Here is a 21,174-nt window from a genome sequence, read left to right as displayed (position 1 = left end):
AAACTTGAATATGGATGGTGTATTAGTTAATATTAAAAATTTTAATAGTTCCTATACATGTATGTGTAACTGGGTCACCATGCTGTACAGTAGGAAAAAAAATAATGTTATTGGGGAAATTAAAAATAAAATAAAATTAAAATTAAAAAATAAAAATAAAAAATTTTACGAGTTCCCATCATAGCTCAGCAGTAACAAACCCAACTAGGAACCATGAATGTATGTTCAATCCCTGGCCTTGCTCAGTGGATTAAGGATCCAGCAGATGCCATGGGCTGTGGTGTAGGTCACAGACACCGCTCAGATCCCATGTTGCTGGGGCTATGGTCTAGGCTGATTGGACCCCTAGCCTGGGAACTTCCATAGGCCACAGGTGCAGCCCTAAAAAAAGACAAAAAAAAGGAAAAAAAAGAAATTTTAATGTACTTCATTAGATGTTTTCTTATTATTTTGGATATGAAAGAAATTATTTTTAGAGAAGCATTCTGAAATATTTAGAAATGCACTGTTAACTGATATCAAAATATAGCACAAAGAGTGTGACATAACTGTACATGGATGTTAGTTTTAATTTATCCCTAAAGGTCACCAACTTGCCCTATTTGGAATGCAAGTTCCCATTATAATTAGATTTTTATTCCAAAAGACTAACTCCAAAGCAGCTGATGATAGCAGCCCAACTATCTTTATCTTCAATCAATACCAAAATTTTTATTGATTAGCATCATTGCACACTAGAATTGAATTTTTACAGTTAAAATTATTGGCTGGTTAGTGAACATAATGGCTATTAGAGATGGGTTTGCATTAGTGAATCAGTAGTTTTCAAGATGTATGAATTTCGGCAGAAGTACTTTAGAGACATTCCTGCCCTTGAATAAACAGGTTATTAAAATCAAGGAAGCGGAGCGATCTTTCCCTTAAAAATGTTTCTCTCAGCCTGACTCCTAAATGGTCCCATGTATATCTACTTACTTCAGAGGACTTTTGCTTGACTGACTCCCACCAGCAATGTCAGTTGAATCTTGTGAGAGGATTGAAGCATCAAAAATCGAGCTGGGGCTTTAATGAAGTCACAACATAGTTTGTCCTAAGGATTTTGAGCCTTCTTGTACTTGCTTCAGGACTACATTTTGGACTTGTTTTCACCGATACCTGGTATGAAGTTCTGGGGGGGAGAACTCCCAACAACTGCTTGCCTCTAACTACTGGAGACTACTGATGTTTACCAAAAGGAATCTAATAGCTACACATGATCAACTCGGCTTAGTTCAGTTTGCAACATACTTTCTTCTTGTCACAGTGACTGATTAAAGAATGTAAATGTAATCTAAGTCAGGGCAGTAAGACTGAACTATGGCAGTTTTGCAGAAATGAATTAAAAAGTGCTCTTTTTCCCAGACAGTACAAACACACTGGAATTGCCAAGCTAGCTGACTAGAATCTCAAAGCTGCTTAGGGCCATACTGGCAACTGCATGGAAGAGTCTGCATAAGAATTAATCCACAGCCAAGGAAAACAGGGTTTAGAGGAATACAGGGTCCGGATGTTCGAGCATCTGGAAGCAGAAATATCAGAATTTTGTTCTATGAAACTTTCAATTAGAAGAATGTCAAAATTACCCTCAACAATTATGCTTACATTTCTATTACTGCAACCAGCACAGATCTTTATAAAACATACATTTGTATTTTTTTCAAGAACAATACATGATTACGAAGGGTATCTAGGGTTTGTTGTCTTCCTCCACATTATGTTTACTGTTTTCTTGTCTCAGTTGTCTCTTGGTTGGATGATACTCAGGCATTAACTAGTTCTGTTTAAAGTTTATGTTTAAAGTTGCTAATATATCCAAAGCAACACTGATCCAGACTGATCATTAAGGGCTAGGTAGTATATGAATAATGAGAACTTTACAGAATCTATTTGAAATAACTTGATCAATAAAAGTTCCTTATTTTACCTGTTTGATATCTAGACTATCTTTCTTGGTAATTTGTTTCAACTCACATTGTTCATATATTAGCAGGACAATGAAGCAAGGTAGTTAAAGATAACAGTGGAAGAATGTTGGAAGTGTTACAACACTACATATGAGCTAGAATGGGAAGAAAGTTAATACAGAGATGACTGATAAAATGGAGACAGACATAGGAACTAATGACAGGTTTTGTAACATCAAAAAACTACTGCCTCAGGAATTGCTGCCGGAGAGGGAGGAAGAGGACAGGAGTCCAGCAGAGTAAATGTAGGACTGCTTGCATAACTCAATGCATTCATGGCTTTTCTCATACAGGTCTAACTTCCCAGAGTGCTGAAAAGTTTGGCATTATTCTGTGTTATAATCCTACTGTGCAAACTACACCTTTCTTATAAAACTGGGTGAATCTAGCCACACTGACTATCCACGGAGAGATTGCCATTAGTAGGTGCAGTTCATCCATTCCCCAAATAGTCTATTTTACCTCTATATTTAAACTAAATATGTTGAAAACTGGTACACAGACATGGGATTAATTCTAAATTTTTGAATTGTACTTTAATGTGACCCCATTAGAATTTGTGGGGACTTAATTCCAAACATTCTGAAAATATGTTGATAAGCATATTGTTCAGTTTTTATACATGATAATACTTATATACAAGAACTCTCAAAATAAATCATATCTGATTTTAGGATTATTTAAAGTTGTGCCTTTCCCAAGATACTGAACTGCTCTTAAATTTTATGGCGAGAGTGAATTATGTGATCTACCCAATTTCATTCTAATATTGTCTAGAAGAACCAGATTTGTCACCAATAGTTATCAAGAGTGTAGATATTTAAGAAGTATTTTTTAATAACCATATTTGGCTCAGTTTATTTGCTTTAGGTTTTCTGTAAAAAATACTTCTCATTTACATTAATTTTTTAATATATCTGTTCAGAGCCAATTGATAGCTTTTTGGTTTGAAATGAGGTAATTAAATAATCAAGCAATTGATTATAAAAGTGTCCACATAAATGTCATTATATGAGTATACTTCATACACATGTTCATTTACATATTACTCCCATCATTCTTCATTAACTGTTTCTATCATTGACTCACATTCTTGAACCAAACTTAGATTAGCTAGTAATTCCATGTGATTTATACCAACTCATTGCTTTTTCCAATTTTTGGTATTTTAAAGAAATACTGGCTTTCCCTTAAGCAGCAGCTATTTCATTTTTGTAGTAATTGTCTCTGTTCAAGGAACTTAGGAGTGATGGGAGCTTTATTAGTTAATTAGCAAGGCCTGAGGAACACTGCTCCACCGGCTTAATTAAATCCATTTTAAAATATACGATATAAACTATAGTTGGCTGTTAATGATCAACACATCTTGTGTATTGGTTCTATTTTTTTTCTTAAATCTTTCTATTTAAACCTGTGATCTTGCAGCTGTTTCCTCAAAACAAAGTGGAACAGATGCTAAGAGTTACTAACTCAAACATCCAAAAGATATCAATATCTTCATGTTCCCTGTTCTCTAGACTGTTATTATGATAATCACTTTTGAAGATAATGTTTTTTAATTCTGGTCATTTTTCCAAGTAAAATTTTTCCATAGAATAATGAGTAATTCAGGAAAGGGGGCACTCCTTTATCTCTTTCTTTGAAAATAATAGATAAATTGGTCAATTATATTGAGTAATTAGTTAATGACTTGAACCAATAAATATAAATATTTCCTATACTTTGGGTACTGCTTAATTTTAACTTAAACAGACTTTTTCATTTGTATGTTATTATTTTGTATTGTTTTCTTTTTCTTTTAGTTCCTTTTCTCCTATATACTCAAGGTAACTCTTATATTTCTACCCTGGCATCTTTGTCTTTGATTATACAGAAAGATACACAGCTTATCTGAGCCCAAAATGGAGTGGTGAGCAGAACAGAATGGTCATGCTCTTGTTCTTAAAACTAAAATGAGCTTGAAGGTGTCAGAGAGGCCATGAAAGAGAAGTAGGCAGAGAAAGAAGGGTAGGAATTCCCACTATAGGCTAAGCATCTTTGGATAAGGACAAAATCAGTGAACAGCCAGATGGTACTACCTGATCACTCTAGTACTCTGTGTATAGGAGTTCTGGAGAGGAGTGTCAGAGACAGCTAGCTACTCACTAAATAGCCATTTTACACTTTTTCTCCACAAATTCAATTCTAAATACACACAGTCATAATATTAATGTAGCTAATTGAAAACTCCATTTCTTACTACAAAGCCACAGTCATCAAGACAGTGTGGTATTGGTATCAAAACAGACAGACAGACCAATGGAACAGAATAGAGAACCCGGGAATAAACCCAGACACCCATGGTCAATTAATCTTTGACAAGGGAGGCAAGAACAAAAAATGGGTAAAAGAAAGTCTATTCAGCAAGCATTGCTGGCAAACCTGGACAGCTGCTTGCAAAGCAATGAAATGAACACACCCTCACACCATGCACAAAAATAAACTCCAAATGGCTGAAAGACTTAAATATACGACAGGACACCATCAAACTCCTAGAAGAGAACATAGGCAAAACACTCTCTGACATCCACATCATGAATATTTTCTCAGGTCAGTCTCCCAAAGCAATAGAAATTAGAGCAAAAATAAACCCATGGGACCTCATCAAACTGAAAAGCTTTTGCACAGCAAGGGAAACCCAAAAGAAAACAAAAAGACAACTTACAGAATGGGAGAAAATAGTTTCAAATGAGGCAACCAACAAGGGCTTAATCTCTAGAATATATAAACAACTTATACAACCCAACAGCAAAAAAGCCAATCAATCAATGGAAAAATGGGCAAAAGACCTGAATAGACTGTTCTCCAAGGAAGATATACAGATGGCCAACAAACACATGAAAAAATGCTCAACATCGCTGATTATAAGAGAAATGCAAGTCAAAACTACCATGAGATACCACCTCACACCAGTCAGAATGGCCATCATTAATAAATCCACAAATAACAAGTGCTGGAGGGGCTGTGGAGAAAAGGGAACCCTCCTGCACTGTTGGTGGGAATGTAAACTGGTGCAGCCACTATGGAGAACAGTTTGGAGATACCTTAGAAATCTATTCATAGAACTTCCATATGACCCCACAATCCCACTCTTGGGCATATATCTGGATAAAACTCTACTTAAAGGAGACACATGCACCTGCATGTTCATTGCAGCACTATTCACAATAGCCAGGACATGGAAACAACCCAAATGTCCATCGACAGATGACTGGATTCGGAAGAAGTGGTATATATACACAATGGAATACTACTCAGCCATAAAAAAGGATGACATCATGCCATTTGCAGCAACATGGATGGAACTAGAGACTCTCATCCTGAGTGAAATGAGCCAGAAAGACAAAGACAAATACTATATGATATCACTTATAACTGGAATCTAATATCCAGCACAAATGAACATCTCCTCAGAAAAGAAAATCATGGACTTGGAGAAGAGACTTGTGGCTGCCTGATGGGAGGGGGAGGGAGTGGGAGGGATCGGGAGCTTGGGCTTATCAGACACAACCTAGAATAGATCTACAAGGAGATCCTGCTGAATAGCATTGAGAACTTTGTGTAGATACTCATGTTGCAACAGAACAAAGGGTGGGGGGAAAATGTAATTGTAATATATACATGTAAGGATAACTTGATCCCTTTGCTGTACAATGGGAAAATTTAAAAATACATAAATAAATAAATAAAAGAAAACTCCATTTCTTAGCCTGTCCCGCAGGATGGGGCGGGGGTTCAGGGGGGAAGTGGCCATGTGATCAAGTACTAGCCAGTAAGACAAAGGTTTAAAAGTGATTGGCAGCAAAACACCTTTAAAAGGCAGAGCCTAGGCTATGTTTTTTCTCTTTTCCCTTCCCTTTGCTTATGATGTAGATGTGATGGCTACAGATTCAACAGCTCTTGTGACCAAATATATTTGTTCACGGCCGCATTCTATTCTAGAACAGTGGCTAATATTGGGCTCAAAAACATTGGATGCATAAATGGATGAATCAATCAATCAATCAATCAATCAATGAAGTGGGCAGATATCTCTTCCTCCATAGCTGCCTTGTCTTCATCTCTTACTGAGACTTCTTTTGTTAGTTTTAAAGACTGACCTTTTTTAGGGCAGGCTTTGGAAGTGTTGACTACTTGGCCTTTAGCAAGTAATTTACTCTTCATAAACTTCACTTTTATCATATGTAAGCAGAGATAATAACAATCTTCCATGGTTGTTATAAGGACTTGAGATAGCTTATTATATCCCTAAATTTTTGCCCTGCATATTAAAATTTCTGACTAACTTGTCCACAAACGTCTTATTTATATTTCTTTAATAAATTCACTAGTAAATGTAATTAGGAATGACTAAAGTTTTATTTATATTGTACTGAATAACATTTTATGCTAAACACACAGGATTTCCTAACTGCATACATTCTCTTTCCATTTAAGCTACTTATTTCCTCATTACTATACACTCAAAATGTCATTACATATCATTTAAAAATATAGTAAAAAGAATAAATAACAAAGAAAATCTTATTTACTCATAGCGTTTTCTGTTGACAAGATATAAACTCTAATTAGATTATTAAAATATAATTTCATATTAAGGATGGTACACTCAAGAAGATTTTTCTATAGTAGGGAAGAAAACCATAATATAAGGTAAATATGAATTCCATCACAGAGATAAAAAAGAGGAATCCAAGGGAGAGATTTCTCTTGGCTGGGCACATCAGAAGAATTTTCAGAAAAGGGGCAGCACAGCATAAAAAGAAAAGACAGGAAAAGAAACCATGTTCAGGTATCAATGAATGAGTTGGTTTGACTAGAAAGTAAGAAACATAAAGGAGTATTAGAACATAAAGCTTGAAAGACACCAAGATATGTGCTTCTGAAAAGGAAGATGTACATACAGCTATGCTCCACTCTTCACTCAGTAGGGAGAAGAGTTTCTGAAAATGGGAAGGAAGACTGAATTAGGACTATTTAATGACAATGAGATGCTGCCCCTGTGGTTTTGCATTCTTAGTGTCTTTCACTGACTTACATTCATCCTTTTCTTCAATCACCTGAATTCATGACAGGCTCCACTACCTGTTCTTAAACTGGTCAAAGACCCCAGGATGCAGAAATATTTCTGATGCCCTTCATAATGTTTCTAGAAATCCCTGCTCTCTTTACCTTCTTGTCCATTTCTGGACAAAAAAAAAAATATGCCTCCAACCATGATTAAAGGCCTATTTAACATCCCACTTGATATACGTTTGAATTTTTTGCAAGTCCACTCCATCATTTAAAAATCTTGTGGCAGATACTATGGGACAGTTGCCCAACAGCAGATACTACAGAACACAGGCAATAGTGAGGTCATGTTGGCTGAGAGAGCATTAGCATGTCCAAACAGAAAAGAAAACTGGATTCTGGGATTTAATTTTTTTTCTCTAAAATGGTATTTTTTTCTTCTAAACCATTTTCCTATTTCATAAAGTGAAAGCTTACCTTATCCAAGAAAGTTTGGATTTTATTGTGACCTTTAATTACTCTATTATTTAAAGGAAAAAAACAAAGAAAAAAAGGAAAGAAAGGCCTTGCATAAGTCCATGGCCCAAAGGCGCTCCAATTCTCCCTTGATAACGTGTCTGACAACTAGAATAACACATGTGAGAATACTCTACCCTGCACTCAGGCTGCTTTTTTTGTCAACTTTAATAACAATGTTAATGGTCTCATGGTCCACAAGCAACTCCAGAGCCCCTTCAAACTCACCAGTTAGGTTGGGATGATCAGGAGACATTTGGCCTTTCATCACAGGACAGATCCATAGACTGATATGCCATTTAAACTGAGTAGAGTAGGAGGAATGAGGTAACTTGAACAGGTGTCATTGGTTAATGACACACCAGCCTTCAGTCATTCTATAGTTAGTTTTAAAGATTGACCTTTTTTAGGGCATTTCTGAAATGTCAAAGGTTGGGAAATCTTATTTGATTGTCTTGTTCATTGGTGGAGTCAGGTAGCCTCAAACATGATGCAAATTGCCTGTGGGGTATAGCGGGAGCAATCTACCTCCTGCTTTTCACACACTTTGTGGGACTAACTGATCAAACCACCATTCTCTGTACACCAGAAGGCAGTCATAAACTTTTCAGAGAATATTTTGAAAGTCAAAATTAGAAAGAATTACAGATTAAAAATGCTGTGAAATTTTTAATCCGCCTTAGATACAAGCAGCAACATCCAAGAGGTAACGTTCATCATGCTTGAGTCATTTGAGAGGATTCAAATATGAGAAAATTCAATTTATTTATAACTAAATGCCATTTGGAGTGGTTCACAGATTGGTGAATACTGAAGATTAACAGACCCCTAATTAAAAGTGTTTTGTGGGTGTAATGAGCAGTGCTTTCCTTCAGAAATTAGATACAAGAATACTCAAGATGTTTCCTCTGCTCCTGCTATTTTTTTTTTTCACTTTTGCCACCCTCTTTTTCATCTGGATGCTGAAAATGCTACCTACTCTGTTTTCTAATCTCAATCAATAATTGAATTTACATACATACCAGTGGTATTTTCCTTTGTTTGGTTGCATGCTTTCACCAAAAATGTAGAAAAGGGAGGCTTGTCTTCAAGGACACCTGTAACCTTCCTGGAAGTATTTGTTTTTTGGGTTCTGATTTTGTTTGGTTTGGTCTTAATTTTGGTGGACGATGGAAAAGATATTCTAAATAGCAGGATAAGTAGAATAACAGTCATTAGCTATCAAAACGTTAGCATCATCCAAACATGGGTTTGAACCCTGGTTTCACTGTGTATAATTTGGGTAACTTTGGTCAAGTTACTTAAAGTATCAGCTTCCTCATATGCAAAAGGACATTATCTACATTACAGACTTCTAAGGAAAATTTGAAAAGATAGTATATCTAATGGTTTTCACACCACGACCTATACACAGCAGGCACTCAACAAAAGATAGCATACAATAAATTAATTAATGCCAGTCCTCATTTCTGTCTGTAGAGCTGTAAAAACATGAGAAAGCTCACAAGCAAATTCTGACAATGTAGTCTTTTCAAATCAACAGAAACCATCTCCATCCAATCAATTGTTTGCCATAATATATGAAAAGTTCTCCTGCACTGCGTCACACACAGAAGGTCCCAAGACACGCTGGTGTCTCAAATCTTCAGACTTTGATTTAATAGATCCAAAAAGAATCTAATGATACTCTGCTTCTAAGGCAGTGATGAATGAGGAGCAGAACAAAACAGAAGTTTAAATGTTTGGCACGATAGTACTATGACAAACCCTGTCTCCCTCCAAACTGACCGCTTTCCCTTAAATATGACCTCTGCTTTATGAATTAGTTATACTGATGCTGAAAGGTCCAGAGGCATCCAAAAGATACAGTGAGGCAATACAGAGAGTCTATTTTCTGCTACTTTCAACTGAATGCAGCCAAGTCAAAGTTATGAAATTTCTGAAATAGTTTTGGAAACCCATGACAGGGAGTAGAGGGAGACACTGGTCTGTGCCACTGCCATTTTCTCTGGCTGGATGTTAAAGCCGCCAATTCTGCCCTTTAAGGTTCTACAGAATTTTCCCTTTTCAAATATCTCACTTCAGTTTTTTCTAATATATATTTTTCCTTCCAATTATATTTAGATATAACTGACATACAGAACATATAAGTTTAAAGTGTACAGAATAATTATTTGACATACATATCAAGAAATGTTTATCACACTAAGTTTAGTGACTCTCCACCCTCTTGTATAGATAATTAGAGAAACAGAAAAAAAATCTCTCACGAGAACTCTTAGGGTTTATTCTCTTAAAAACTTGTATAAATACAGTATAGCAGTGTTAATTATATTTACCATATTGTACAGTACACCATTAGTACTTATTTATCTTATAATTAGAAGTTTGTTCCTTTTGATCGCCTTTATCCAATTCCTCCTCCCCCATTCCCCTAGGTCTGATTCCCCACAAATATAATCTCTTTTTCATGAGTTTGTTTTTGAGTATAATTGACCTACAATACTATGTTAGTTCCTGTTACACAGCACTATGATTTGGTATTTCGATATATTTCAAAATGAACACAATAAGTCTAGTTATATGTCAATATACAAAGATATTACATCATTAGTTACTGACCATATTCCCCATGCTGTACATTTCATAGTCATGACTCATTTCTTTTGCAACTGGAAGCTTATACCTCTTACCCTCCCTCACCTATTTCTTTCCTCTCCCTGGCCCCACACAGCTCTGGCAACTCTCTTCATGTTTTGTTATGTTTGTTCATTTGCTTTGTTGTTTAGATTCCACATAAAAGTTAAACAATATGGTATTTGTCTTTCTCTGCCTGACTTACTTAACTTAGCATAATACTATGTACATCCATGTTGTTGTAAATGGCACAACTTCATATTGTGTTATGGCTAATATTTCAGTATGTGTGTGTGGGGGTGTATATACACTACATCTTCTTTATCCATCTATTGATGGTCATTTAGGTTGTTTACATATTTTCGCTCCTGTAAATAATGCTGAAATAAACATGGGGGGTGATATATCTTTTCCAATTAGATTTTTTGTTTTCTTTGGATTAATAACTGGGAGTAAATTGCTGGATAATACGGTAGTTCTATTTTCTATTTTTTTGAGGAAGGTCCATATTGTTTTCCCCAGTGGCTACACTAGTTTACATCCCTACCAAAAGTGCACACAGGTTCCCTTTTCTCCATATCCTCACCAACACTTGTTATTTGTTGTCTTTTTGATAGTAGCCATTTTAACACATGTGAGGTGGTATCTTACTGTGGTTTGTATTTGCATATCCCTGTTAAGTAGTGATGCTAAGCATCATTTCATGTGCTTATTGGCCATTTGTACCTCATCTTTGGAAAAAGTCAGATCCTCTGTCCATTCTTTAATAAGGCTGTTGGCTTTTTTTGATGTTAAGTTGTATGAGTACTTTGTATTGTTGTATATTAATCCTGTAGCAGATACATCTTTGCAATTCGACCATGCTGGGAGATAGTCTAAGAAAGGGAATATATACAATTCACTGTACAATTGAAACTGGCACAACATTGTAGATTTAAAAAATATGTGAACTTAAAATTTAAAAAGTTAGGGTAGAGTTTTGAAGGGTAGTAAGAGTTCTGACAGGATTATCATACAAAGGAAAAAGGCAGGATATCAGAAAAACATCTTTCCTGTGAAACTGAAGTTGCTACGTGCCCTATTCGTCATATTGTGGTGGAGGATGCTAATACTCACTTCATCATTTACTGAGAAAAGATTTAATGAAGATGCACTACATGCAAATCACCATGGAAAATACAATGGTGTGTAGAGAGAAATAACATCACATTTAGGAAGCTTTTCAACCCAAAGTGTTGATTTTTATCCTTATTGCCTTTTATAATATTACATAAAAAAATTAAGTCTCCAAATTTGCCCTTATGCTCATTAATTTACCAACTTGCTTCCTTTTCATTCCACTTCTTCATTAGCAACACAAAAAGAATCTAAATAAAACTTGAAGAAGCAGGAGTTCCCATCATGGCTCAGTGGTTAATGAATCTGACTAGGACCCACGAGGTTGTGGGTTCAATCCCTAGCCTTGCTCAGTGGGTTAAGGATCCAGCGTTGCCATAAGCTGTGGTACAGGTCGCAGACTCGGCTCGGATCCTGCGTTGCTGTGGCTCTGACATAGGCTGGAAGCTACAGCTCCAATTCAACCCCTAGCCTGGGAACTTCCATATGCTGCAGGTGAAGCCTTAAAAAAAAAAATAGAGATTTTATTCCTCCTTAGTAATTTGACTTACTATAAATCCCCTATAGTTAAAACCATTTATCCGTGGTTTGTTAAGACATAATTATAACCAGACTTGAAAAAGCAGTTTTGGTTAATAATGCAGCACTATAAATTGAGCAGAATTAATCTATTATTCTGTACTTCAAAATAGATGTGGAGGGGCAAAACAACAGAGCAAGGAGATTTTCCAATTTTCCACTGAAGTAAATCATCCACTTTAATCACTGATGCCCAAAGTGAACTAAAGAGGCTTAAAGATCACTTATTAATGCTGAAAAAAAAAAAAAAAAGGTTTCCACATTTAGACAAAACTTGTTAAAAGACTACTAAAAAGGGCAATTTTATGGGTTTAATGAAAGATTAACTGGGAGTAGAAATGTGATTAAAAATTAAGACTGGTTACAAACAAATCATAAAATAAAACTTTTCTTCTCCATCTATCCTTGAGGTTCTTATCTCTCAACCCTTAGAGAAGATTTCAAGTTTCCAAAGGTGGCATCCAATAGTGGCAGATTAAGAAATTTACCCTTATCTTTTGTACCTCAGTGATGAGCTTCATCCTCTTCTTTGCCACCCTAAGTCATTCCACTTCAGGGCCATTTTAGCTTTCATATAGTTAAGTGGTTAACTAAGTCACTACCCCACTATCACTGTTCCTTGACCTATGGAATCCAGAATAACCCCCCTTTACTTTAAGGAAGATCACATTAAGATCCTCCATCACTTGGCTGTCTTCACCTTTAGAATCTCTACCTCTCTATTCTCATTTTCTGGCGATAGCCTGGACTTCTTTTACATTATCCTTGGCCATGCTCCAAATTCACCCATTAATCAATAATATTTAACTACCCTTTCTCTTGACCCTACTCAATTCTATCCTTCAAAAGCCTTGTTTGTGTTTCATGTGCTTTCTTCACTCTATCTGTACCCACCAGATGATTCCTAATTTTTACCTAGCATAATCTGGCTGAAAGGGCACTGAATATAAAACAAGTTGTGTACAGGTGAAAACTTGCATCTGCCATTTAGAACATGTGACCTTCTCTAAGGATCTGTGATTTCTTAATTTTAGATTCTTCAATAAAATGGAAATAATGTCTACTTCTGAGCATTTTGTGAAGATTAAATGAGATAATATGTGTAAAGATGATCAGTGGATATAGAGGCTAAATAAAGATTGATTCACTCCTCCATTTCTTCTTTTTTTTTTGTCTTCATAAAGAGTCCAAGAAGCTAGGGAGAGGTCAGCATTCCTGTCTCCAGATGGTCAAGCAGAACAGAGCAGTAAGCCTGGGGCTCAATGGTACCCCAAGTCAACGCTAAGAAAATAAACACACGTGGCAAAAATACCCAGAAAATTCCTGAGTGATAGTTGATAATAGTATGGAAATGCCCATGGTTTGTGGTTGATACTGTCTGCCAAGTGTTCATTGGGAGACCATGCTGACCTAAAGGCAGACTCAGTAAACCCCGGTCCTTGACTCCACAGTTGCTAACATCTTCATATGAAACCAATCCAATTATCAAATTCATTCACTCCTACCACCTAGGCAGAACTGAGGCAAACTCCCCTCTCTCCATCCCACTGTCATGGCCTCAGTCCAGGCTGTCATCACTTATCACACTCACTACTGCAATAACCAGCTCATCAGTCTCACTATTGCTAATCTGCCTCAAGTCTAATAAATCTTCCAACTACCTTCAGAGTGATCTTTCTATAGCATGAACCTGGTCAAGAAAATCTGCTGAAAAGTTCAAGTCTATATCCCTCTGTACACCAAACAAGAATATTCACAAACTTGCTCCTGTTCATTTTTCTAGGCATAGTTCCAACTGCTTTGGTCAACTGTGTTTCTTTTTTCTCATCATGACATTCTTTTATACCTCTGTATTTTCTGCTGGCTCTGCCCATTACATAATAAAATCCACATTTTAATCCAATGAAATGGAATAATTCTTTAAATTTTAATTGAAATAGTATATCCTTGTCATAGTTACCTGTAATGTGTTGCAAATGGCATGAATTAATATTGCTGTAATTAATTATCATATTCCACCATTCTGTGATCTACTTGAGACCACATTTCTTTAATTTGTATGCCCCATATTTAGATGTGATCCTAACCCCAAAAATCTGCTCAAAAATCTTTGGACTGTTTGAGTGGATGAATGGAAGCTGAATTAATGAGAGACAGGTTATTGTTAAAATTACCACTCTCTATAGCAATTCTAAGCTTGTTTAAGAATATTTCACTATAGGAAAATGTTCTCAGTAGTTTTGAAAGCAGATTCACAATCACAGAGAGAAAAATGGATTGCCAGCCCCAAGGGGAAGCCTTTCTTTTAGATACTAGATGACAAGATTAATGATAGTATTGCTTCTTACAGTTGCTATTTTAAAATTTTTAAATGATATTTAAATATGTAAAGATCACTACTTCTAGTAATTACAGCCTCAGAGTTGATTTAATACAGACTCAGGGGATAAATCAGTGTCTGGCAACTAACCAGTAATTATAAGGGAAGTCAATTCCAATCAGTGATCATCCCACTCTCCCCTGGCCTTCTCAGTCATTCCTGATGCCCCTCCCCACCAGCCTCAGCACCACTCACTTCCCAAGGAAGGTTGTGTGGGTGTGTTCAGTCTCAGAGGTTACCATGTGGCGCAATCTAAAAGTGACAGGGAAAGCGTTGATCCTACCCTGTTGGCTCATGCCACTCATCAGGTTTCAGTTTTCTGCCTGATTCGCACGCAGCCCTTCATCCCAGGTGACCCACCGAGACCCTCAGCTCTCACCTTGTTTGATCAGCTTTCTTTCCCATGGACTGAGTGAATAGATCACTCAAATTAAATCACTCTTGCCTTCTCCAGTAGCTTCAGATCTACTTTCCACCCAAAACCTTCTTGGGTTCTGGATCAGCTCAATGTCTTATTATAATGTTTGCTTAAATCAAGCTTGTATTTGCATCTTATCTTTGGATATTCTATATGTGAAGCTGGATACTCCATTAATGTGCCAGTTCTAGACTCCAGATTGTTTTTAAGTTCCCTTTGAAGTTCCCTGTTGAAGTTACATCAGTTTACAGTGGTTCTTAATGAAGGGACAGTGGGCGTATTGTCCCATGGGGGATGTGAGGCAACATCCAGGGACATTTTCAGTGCTCATAATGACAGATGCTGCTAGCATCTAGTGGGGCCACAGATGCTGTTAAACATCCTATAATGTACAGGATGTTAATTGTGTTGGGGGTGAGAAACCCTGCTTCTAGCATTTTCCTTTTCCTGTAAACCATTGATGCCTAAAGTACCAATTAATATGCCTCACAGCTGTAGTGACCTCAGTTCTAAAACTAGGACAGTAAGCAGATAAAGTTTGCCAAATTTTGATACTAGAATCTAGTCTCTTGCACTCCTTTTTGCCCAGGTTTCCCATCTTTAGGAAATAACAGCTGCCCATCCTTCTTCTACAGAGGGCCCTGAAGGTTTCATAAATCCATTTTAATGAGGAGCTTTGCCATCCTCAGGTGAAAAATGCTCCACAAGTGTTATTCCCATCACAAGAAAGAGCAAGGACTGCTTTGCAGATTGGCACATGAAGTTCATTCCTGCAATGCACCTCCATCCCATAGCTCCAAAAAGTACAAAATTTGCTCATAAAAAATAGAAGCAGACTGACAACTTCAGCATTTTCTTTTACTTCTGTCAGTAGACGTGGAGTCACTGAAGAATCAGCTGTCAGGTGGCTGCATCTCTAAATTATCCAGTGCATCAGCCACCACTGTTATTAAAGTCTTTGCTTGGTTTATAGAAGCCCCTAATGTATCAAGCAGGCAGTAGATGGAGATTACATTGATCTTCCAAAAAGAGGGATTAAAAAGTCTTTAATGTACCCACCGAAAGTATCAGTCTGGCAAATGTGGCATATGTAAAGCTGTAAGAATTGGAAAGGAGAAGATTAAGGAGTTTTGCCTCCTTAGAGTTCAGAAAAAGACAGCTTCCCCCATCTGATAGAATTTAAATGTTTTTCTGTCCCTGAGAAGCTGCCTGTCTATGGTGGCCTAGATGGATTTAATTTGCTTTCTCTTCCAAATGATCCTATGATTAAATGAGGCTTTAAGAAGCTGAATTTAATTTTTAGTCATTTTTTACTTTAACTAGATAGTACTATTTCCCTTTTGCATATTACTTATTTTTCAAATATATCCTAACATGATTATAATTATGGTGAATTTTAATCTTATAGACTTTAAAGTACCTTAATTATCATTTTAAAAAATTATTCAATTCATTCATTTATTCATTCATTCATTGTTTCTTTCAAGTCAATATTTACAGAGTGCATTTTCCAAAATTACCATCCCCATCAACACCAGTATGTGCAAACTTTGATCTTTTCTTGGTTGGACTACTTTGATGAGCCTCTATTTCCAATTTAGAGAATGAGTCTGAATGTGTATTAGAAAGTTAGGGTGGTTTAAATGCAACCGGGGCTGACTTCTCCCTCTTGAAACTGGAAGTTGAGATTTGGTGGTGCAGTTCTTGAGCAATAGTCCTCAGTCCCTGACCCACTCTGTCCCTCAGATGTTTTTAGATCCCAGATCCCACCCTCCAGGCTCCTTTCAGCCACAATTTAGTCCCTGAATCTCCAGCCTTTACCTCCATGTTCTGGGGAGGAGAAGGAGTAGGAGAAGGAAAAGCAGCTGCCGGCAGAGTCAGCCTCCAATGTAGAACTTTTCCCCAAAGTCCTGCCAAGAGACTCCAGCTTATTTTTTATTGGCCACAGCAATTATACGACCATTCCAAGTCACCAGGGAGGTTGAGAAATAAAACTTCTCCCACTCTGCCTGAAAAATATGGGGGTTATATTAGTACACAAAAAGAAGATGAGAGGAGGGGTACTAGATTGGCAGTGAGCAGTCTCTTCTTGGTTCCACTCTTGTTCTCTTCAAGTTCATTTCTGAGGAGCAGTCAGAGAGGTCTTTTTACAACATAAATCAAGACATTTCTTGGTTGAAAGTCATCACACGTAGAATAAAATCCAAGTTCTTTCCATGGGCTACACGCTAAGACATAGTTTCACATCATTTCCTATTTCTCCCCTTGGTTCTTGCTACGGCCACACTATCTAGTCTTCAAAAAGCCCTAGTTCACTTCAGCCCCGATCCTTTATATGGGGAAAGGTTAACTTTCGAAGGTTTATTGCAAAAATTCATGTCCATAAATTGATTTAGATTTTTTCTAAATTTTTTTCTTCAATGTATGAAATAAAATTATTATTTATTCTCAAGACAAAGACTTAAAACACAAGATACACCTCAGCATTATCTTGTTTTCAGAGGGTGAAAAGTGATATTATAACCACACAAAAGCTTTAAAAAATCATTCTGATTTCATGGACATTTAACGTGTGCACCTGTTGTTGTGTTGAACTGGCAGGTGGCTAACAATTTTTCACCACTGTGAACCTTTTTCCTTAATGCCTGCTTGTGGTTTTATGTCATTTTCTACCCTGAGGAGAAGAATGTACCTGCTGTTTAATCTGCTTAACTAGCCTGCCTGATGAGTTTGCCATTTCGTGCACGCCTATATTATTGCTGTAGTTTCACGAAACAGTCTAGATTTGCCTTGTTTCCAAAATTGTCTATTCTTAAGGTCATAGTGTGGTTCCACAGAGCAATTCAAAAGGGAGATAGCAAAAACCTGACACATGAAGATTCTTAGAGAGCGGGAAGTCAAACCTTCTCACAGTCACCACTTTCCCAGGGCTAGCCCTCAGCCTTGCTGATCCAGAAACCTAATATTATCATGTCATCAGGAATTTATCAGGATTTGAGAAATCAAGACAGGATGTGAGTAACCAAAGACACAAGAGAATGAGGAGTCACTGAGACAGAATGGAGCTCTGGGGTTCACAAGCCTATCTTCACCAGAGTCTCATCCAGATCACCCCATTGTCAGAATCAAAACATATGGAAGACAGGATTTATTATTTAAAAGTAGCTTGGTGGGGGCTGAACTGGTGTTAAAGTTGGGTATTTTTCAAAGAGGTTTCATCTATTTGATAAACATGAGGAACTGATACCTTCTCTAGCAGTGAAATACGCTTTTCTTAGAAAAAAAGAAATTCACATTTATTAGGTCTTACTGTCAGCTATCACATTATGCATATACATATATATAATTTCACTTATCTGTGCATCAATATTTGCACCCACAGAGGGTGATGGTGTTATTTTCACTTACTAGAAGCAAATCTGAAGTCCAGAGAATATCTCGTTGCTTTAGAGTAGAATCAGGATGCACGTTCAGGCCTATTTGACATCACAGCCCGGCCCAGAGACCTCTCATGCCCTGTGACCTCTCAGCCTCTCCATTCAAGCAACGCCCCTCCTTCATGCACAACACTAAGTAAACACTGACCAAGAAATTTTGTTTCGATTTTTCCTTTCCTAAACTTAATATAAACCTCACACTCCTCTGGCTGACACTTTTACTCCCTTAGACACATGTACAAACTACAAGTTTCTTTATCTTCACTTTTATCCTGAGGCTTCCTTGTTCATCTTGATTGAACTTGGATATTTCCAAACCACTATAAACACTTTTAGAAAGTGAAATGATATTGTTGGGGTATAACCAGCCCCTGGTGAGCTCCTGTTGCCTTCTAGTGCTCATTATTTTCATTCAAGTAAACTGGAGTTTTAAAAGAAAGCTCAACTTGATGGTATTAAAATAAAGAATGGCGTATTTTTCTATAACTATTGCTGTCTTAAAGGTTCTGTTGAATTGCTGTTCCCCACTGGGAAGCAGTTTCTTTCATGACCATCTGAAGAAGCTTCTACTGCCTTTGGACATTGCTGACAATACAGTTAGTCCAACTCATTTCAAAATTCTATTTAAGACTTTTTCATCCCCAATTTTGGCTGTAATTGTGGCTTTAGGACCATTACTGGGAAGAGAGTTGCATCTCCTTTTTCTTAATGAGGCTGAGGAGAAAGGGACATGGGAATGAAGGTGTACTTAACAGGTATAGATAAAATCCTCTCTCTAATGGCCATTGTTACTCTTCTGACCAATACGGATGGATGGCCTCTGCTTGTCAAGTGTACCTCTCTCATGGGGCTCACCTGTCTCAGAGTAACTCACTCCATACAAGTTTCTCCACTCCACAGTTCCTGGGTATGGGAGTTCAAGCTCATCCTCTTCCACCACGTCCCTCCCAGCTTCCACCCAAGTTGTTTACCTTAATAAAGGCATCGTCCTTGGCTATCAGCCCTTCTGGGTAAGTTCCCACAAGGGTGGTTAAAAATCAGTTACCTTTGCCACTGCACACCAGACACTCAGGGAACTCACACACCTGCTCCGTGCCAGGGAGCATGTAGAGTGTTTCACATCCACCCCAGTCTGCTCTGCTCCCTCTCTCCAATTCCTTCCTTCTGCTCGGAAAGGCAGAGGGCCAGTCAGAAATCCATTGCCCAAGGGTGTATTCAATTGAGGTAAAGAACGTTAGTCTCCTTTCTTATTGTACAGGTGAGTGAGTGACACTCCTAGTGTGTCCCCATCTTTGAATTGGTGGCAGAGTGCCTACCTTTCGTTGTCATGATGGAGAACTGTCTCACCATCCACCATTCACTTCCCACGAGGTCCTTGAAGCTGCTCACATGCCATTTGTCTCTCACCTCTCTATATGTCTTGGGTATACTGGGCAGAAAGTTTAAGTTGAGGTCATCAGTGGCACAGGAAAGACTGATTCCGGTGGCACTTAGTAGGGTCTGGAAGGAGAAACATAAGCACCAGTTTGTGGTAACTATCTCTGGAATGGAATGCATTCAGTGACTTTTTCTTCTGCTTTGGCCTGACTTAAATTGTTAAGTCCTATAAAAGAGAAAAATTCTTATTTTTTTTCTTACTACATATTTATTTTCTTAAATATATTATTTCAAAAATTACTAAATACCTTCTATAAGACAGGTCTTGTAATGAATACTGCTATAAAAAATGGATAAAATATAATTACCAGCCTCACAGTTACAGCCATGCTTTAGTTCTGAGCTCAGTCTTTGGTTATAATACTCACAGCTGCCCACTAAATTTAACTTGAACCCTTTCTCACTGTAATGGTGGTATTTATTAAGTGTGATAGAAGCACACAGAAGGGTGAGAATGGTTCTCTGTGTGAAGTGGAAGGTCAAGGAAGGATTCCCAGATGAGGAATTGTTCCTACTGCCTCTCAAAGAACAAGGAAGAATTAGCCAGTTAGAAAGATAAGAATGGGCATTCAAAAAAGAAGAAGTAGCGTGTGCAAAAGCATGAAGACATAAAAGAAATTGGAAAATACAAGTAATCAAGCATGGCTTGAACAGAGAGTCCATAATAATAGCAGAAGGATAAGCAAGGCAATCCTATTCAATGACTTTTTTTTTTTTCTACTGTCTTTATACTAGTAATTCTTAAACTTTGTCAGGCATCGGAATTTCTCAGGGTTCTGCTCAAATGAAAAAGTAAATTTCCAAACCCTACCAGAGATCTCCCAGTCCCACTAGAAATTCTCAGTCAGCATGTGTGAGGTATGGCCCAGTATTCTGCACTTTCAAAGGCATCTAAACATGTAGCTTATGTAGTTCACTGTCATAGAACTATTATGGAAAGGTTCTGGGCAAGGAGGTAACATGCTCAGATCTGCATCATAGACATACATCTCAGGAGACCCTGTGACTGAATGACTGGAATAAGGAAGACCAGAGGCAGCAGACTAACACCTGGACCTGAGGTCCATTAGATGACAGGATGGACCAATCAGGAAAATGCTTGCAGTACTGACATCAGAAGGTGCTAAAATAATCACTGGATAGAACTGAAAACACAATACAAGCGAAACAGGAAATATTTATAACACGATTAACAAAATGGTAAGATGCACAGTGATCATGCTCCTTCTGAAGTAGAGAGGAGCAATTTTCAATGACTCCTATCTCTGCCCAGTGATTTTTTTTTTAAGTTCAAATATTCAAATAGGGGAGTGCAACTATAGGTCAAATCACCAGCCATGAACTTTAAGTCAGAAAGTGCAATCAATTGAAATTATAAAACCAGGAGTTGACTATAACAAAAATCAACAGCAACAGCAATACAAAATCAAGAGCTATTTCATTTCCTATGCACTTTATGATGAAAATAGTAGAAAAATAATGAAATATGATGTAAAATAATGTTTAATTGGGTACATGTACAACTAGGATAATATATTGAGATTTTATTCACATTATTTTCTTTCATTCTATGTTTTCCTATTTTTTTCTTCTAGGGAA

General features: G+C 37.2%; 1 protein-coding gene across 4 annotated transcripts in view; it reads right to left on the bottom strand.

Moving 5' to 3' along the window:
- LOC146400818 (uncharacterized) overlaps window positions 1-21,174 on the bottom strand; it is a 1,118,839-nt gene that overhangs the window by 548,119 nt on the left and 549,546 nt on the right. For 2 of the 4 annotated variants that reach the window (XR_014812605.1, XM_084972341.1), the window contains one exon: window positions 19,455-19,638. The exons of 1 other annotated variant lie outside the window; for it this stretch is intronic. Coding sequence is in view for 2 of the 3 variants with exons in the window: in XM_084972341.1 (XP_084828467.1) it covers window positions 19,455-19,638 (184 nt within the window). In the remaining variant the exon portion in view is untranslated. Of the gene's footprint in view, window positions 1-16,039; window positions 16,711-19,454; window positions 19,639-21,174 lie in introns of those variants that run through there. One more of the 4 variants, XM_084972342.1, reaches the window with a different exon arrangement.

The sequence above is a fragment of the Sus scrofa genome, chromosome 8 (genome assembly GCF_054392235.1).
Source record: "Sus scrofa isolate SSC_HxYL_T2T_F1_AM1 chromosome 8, Sscrofa_HxYL_maternal_Yorkshire_Landrace_v2.0, whole genome shotgun sequence".
Classification (NCBI taxonomy): Eukaryota; Metazoa; Chordata; class Mammalia; order Artiodactyla; family Suidae; genus Sus; species Sus scrofa.
Note: the sequence above shows the minus strand (reverse complement) of the source record. Positions and strands in the feature narration are given on the sequence as shown.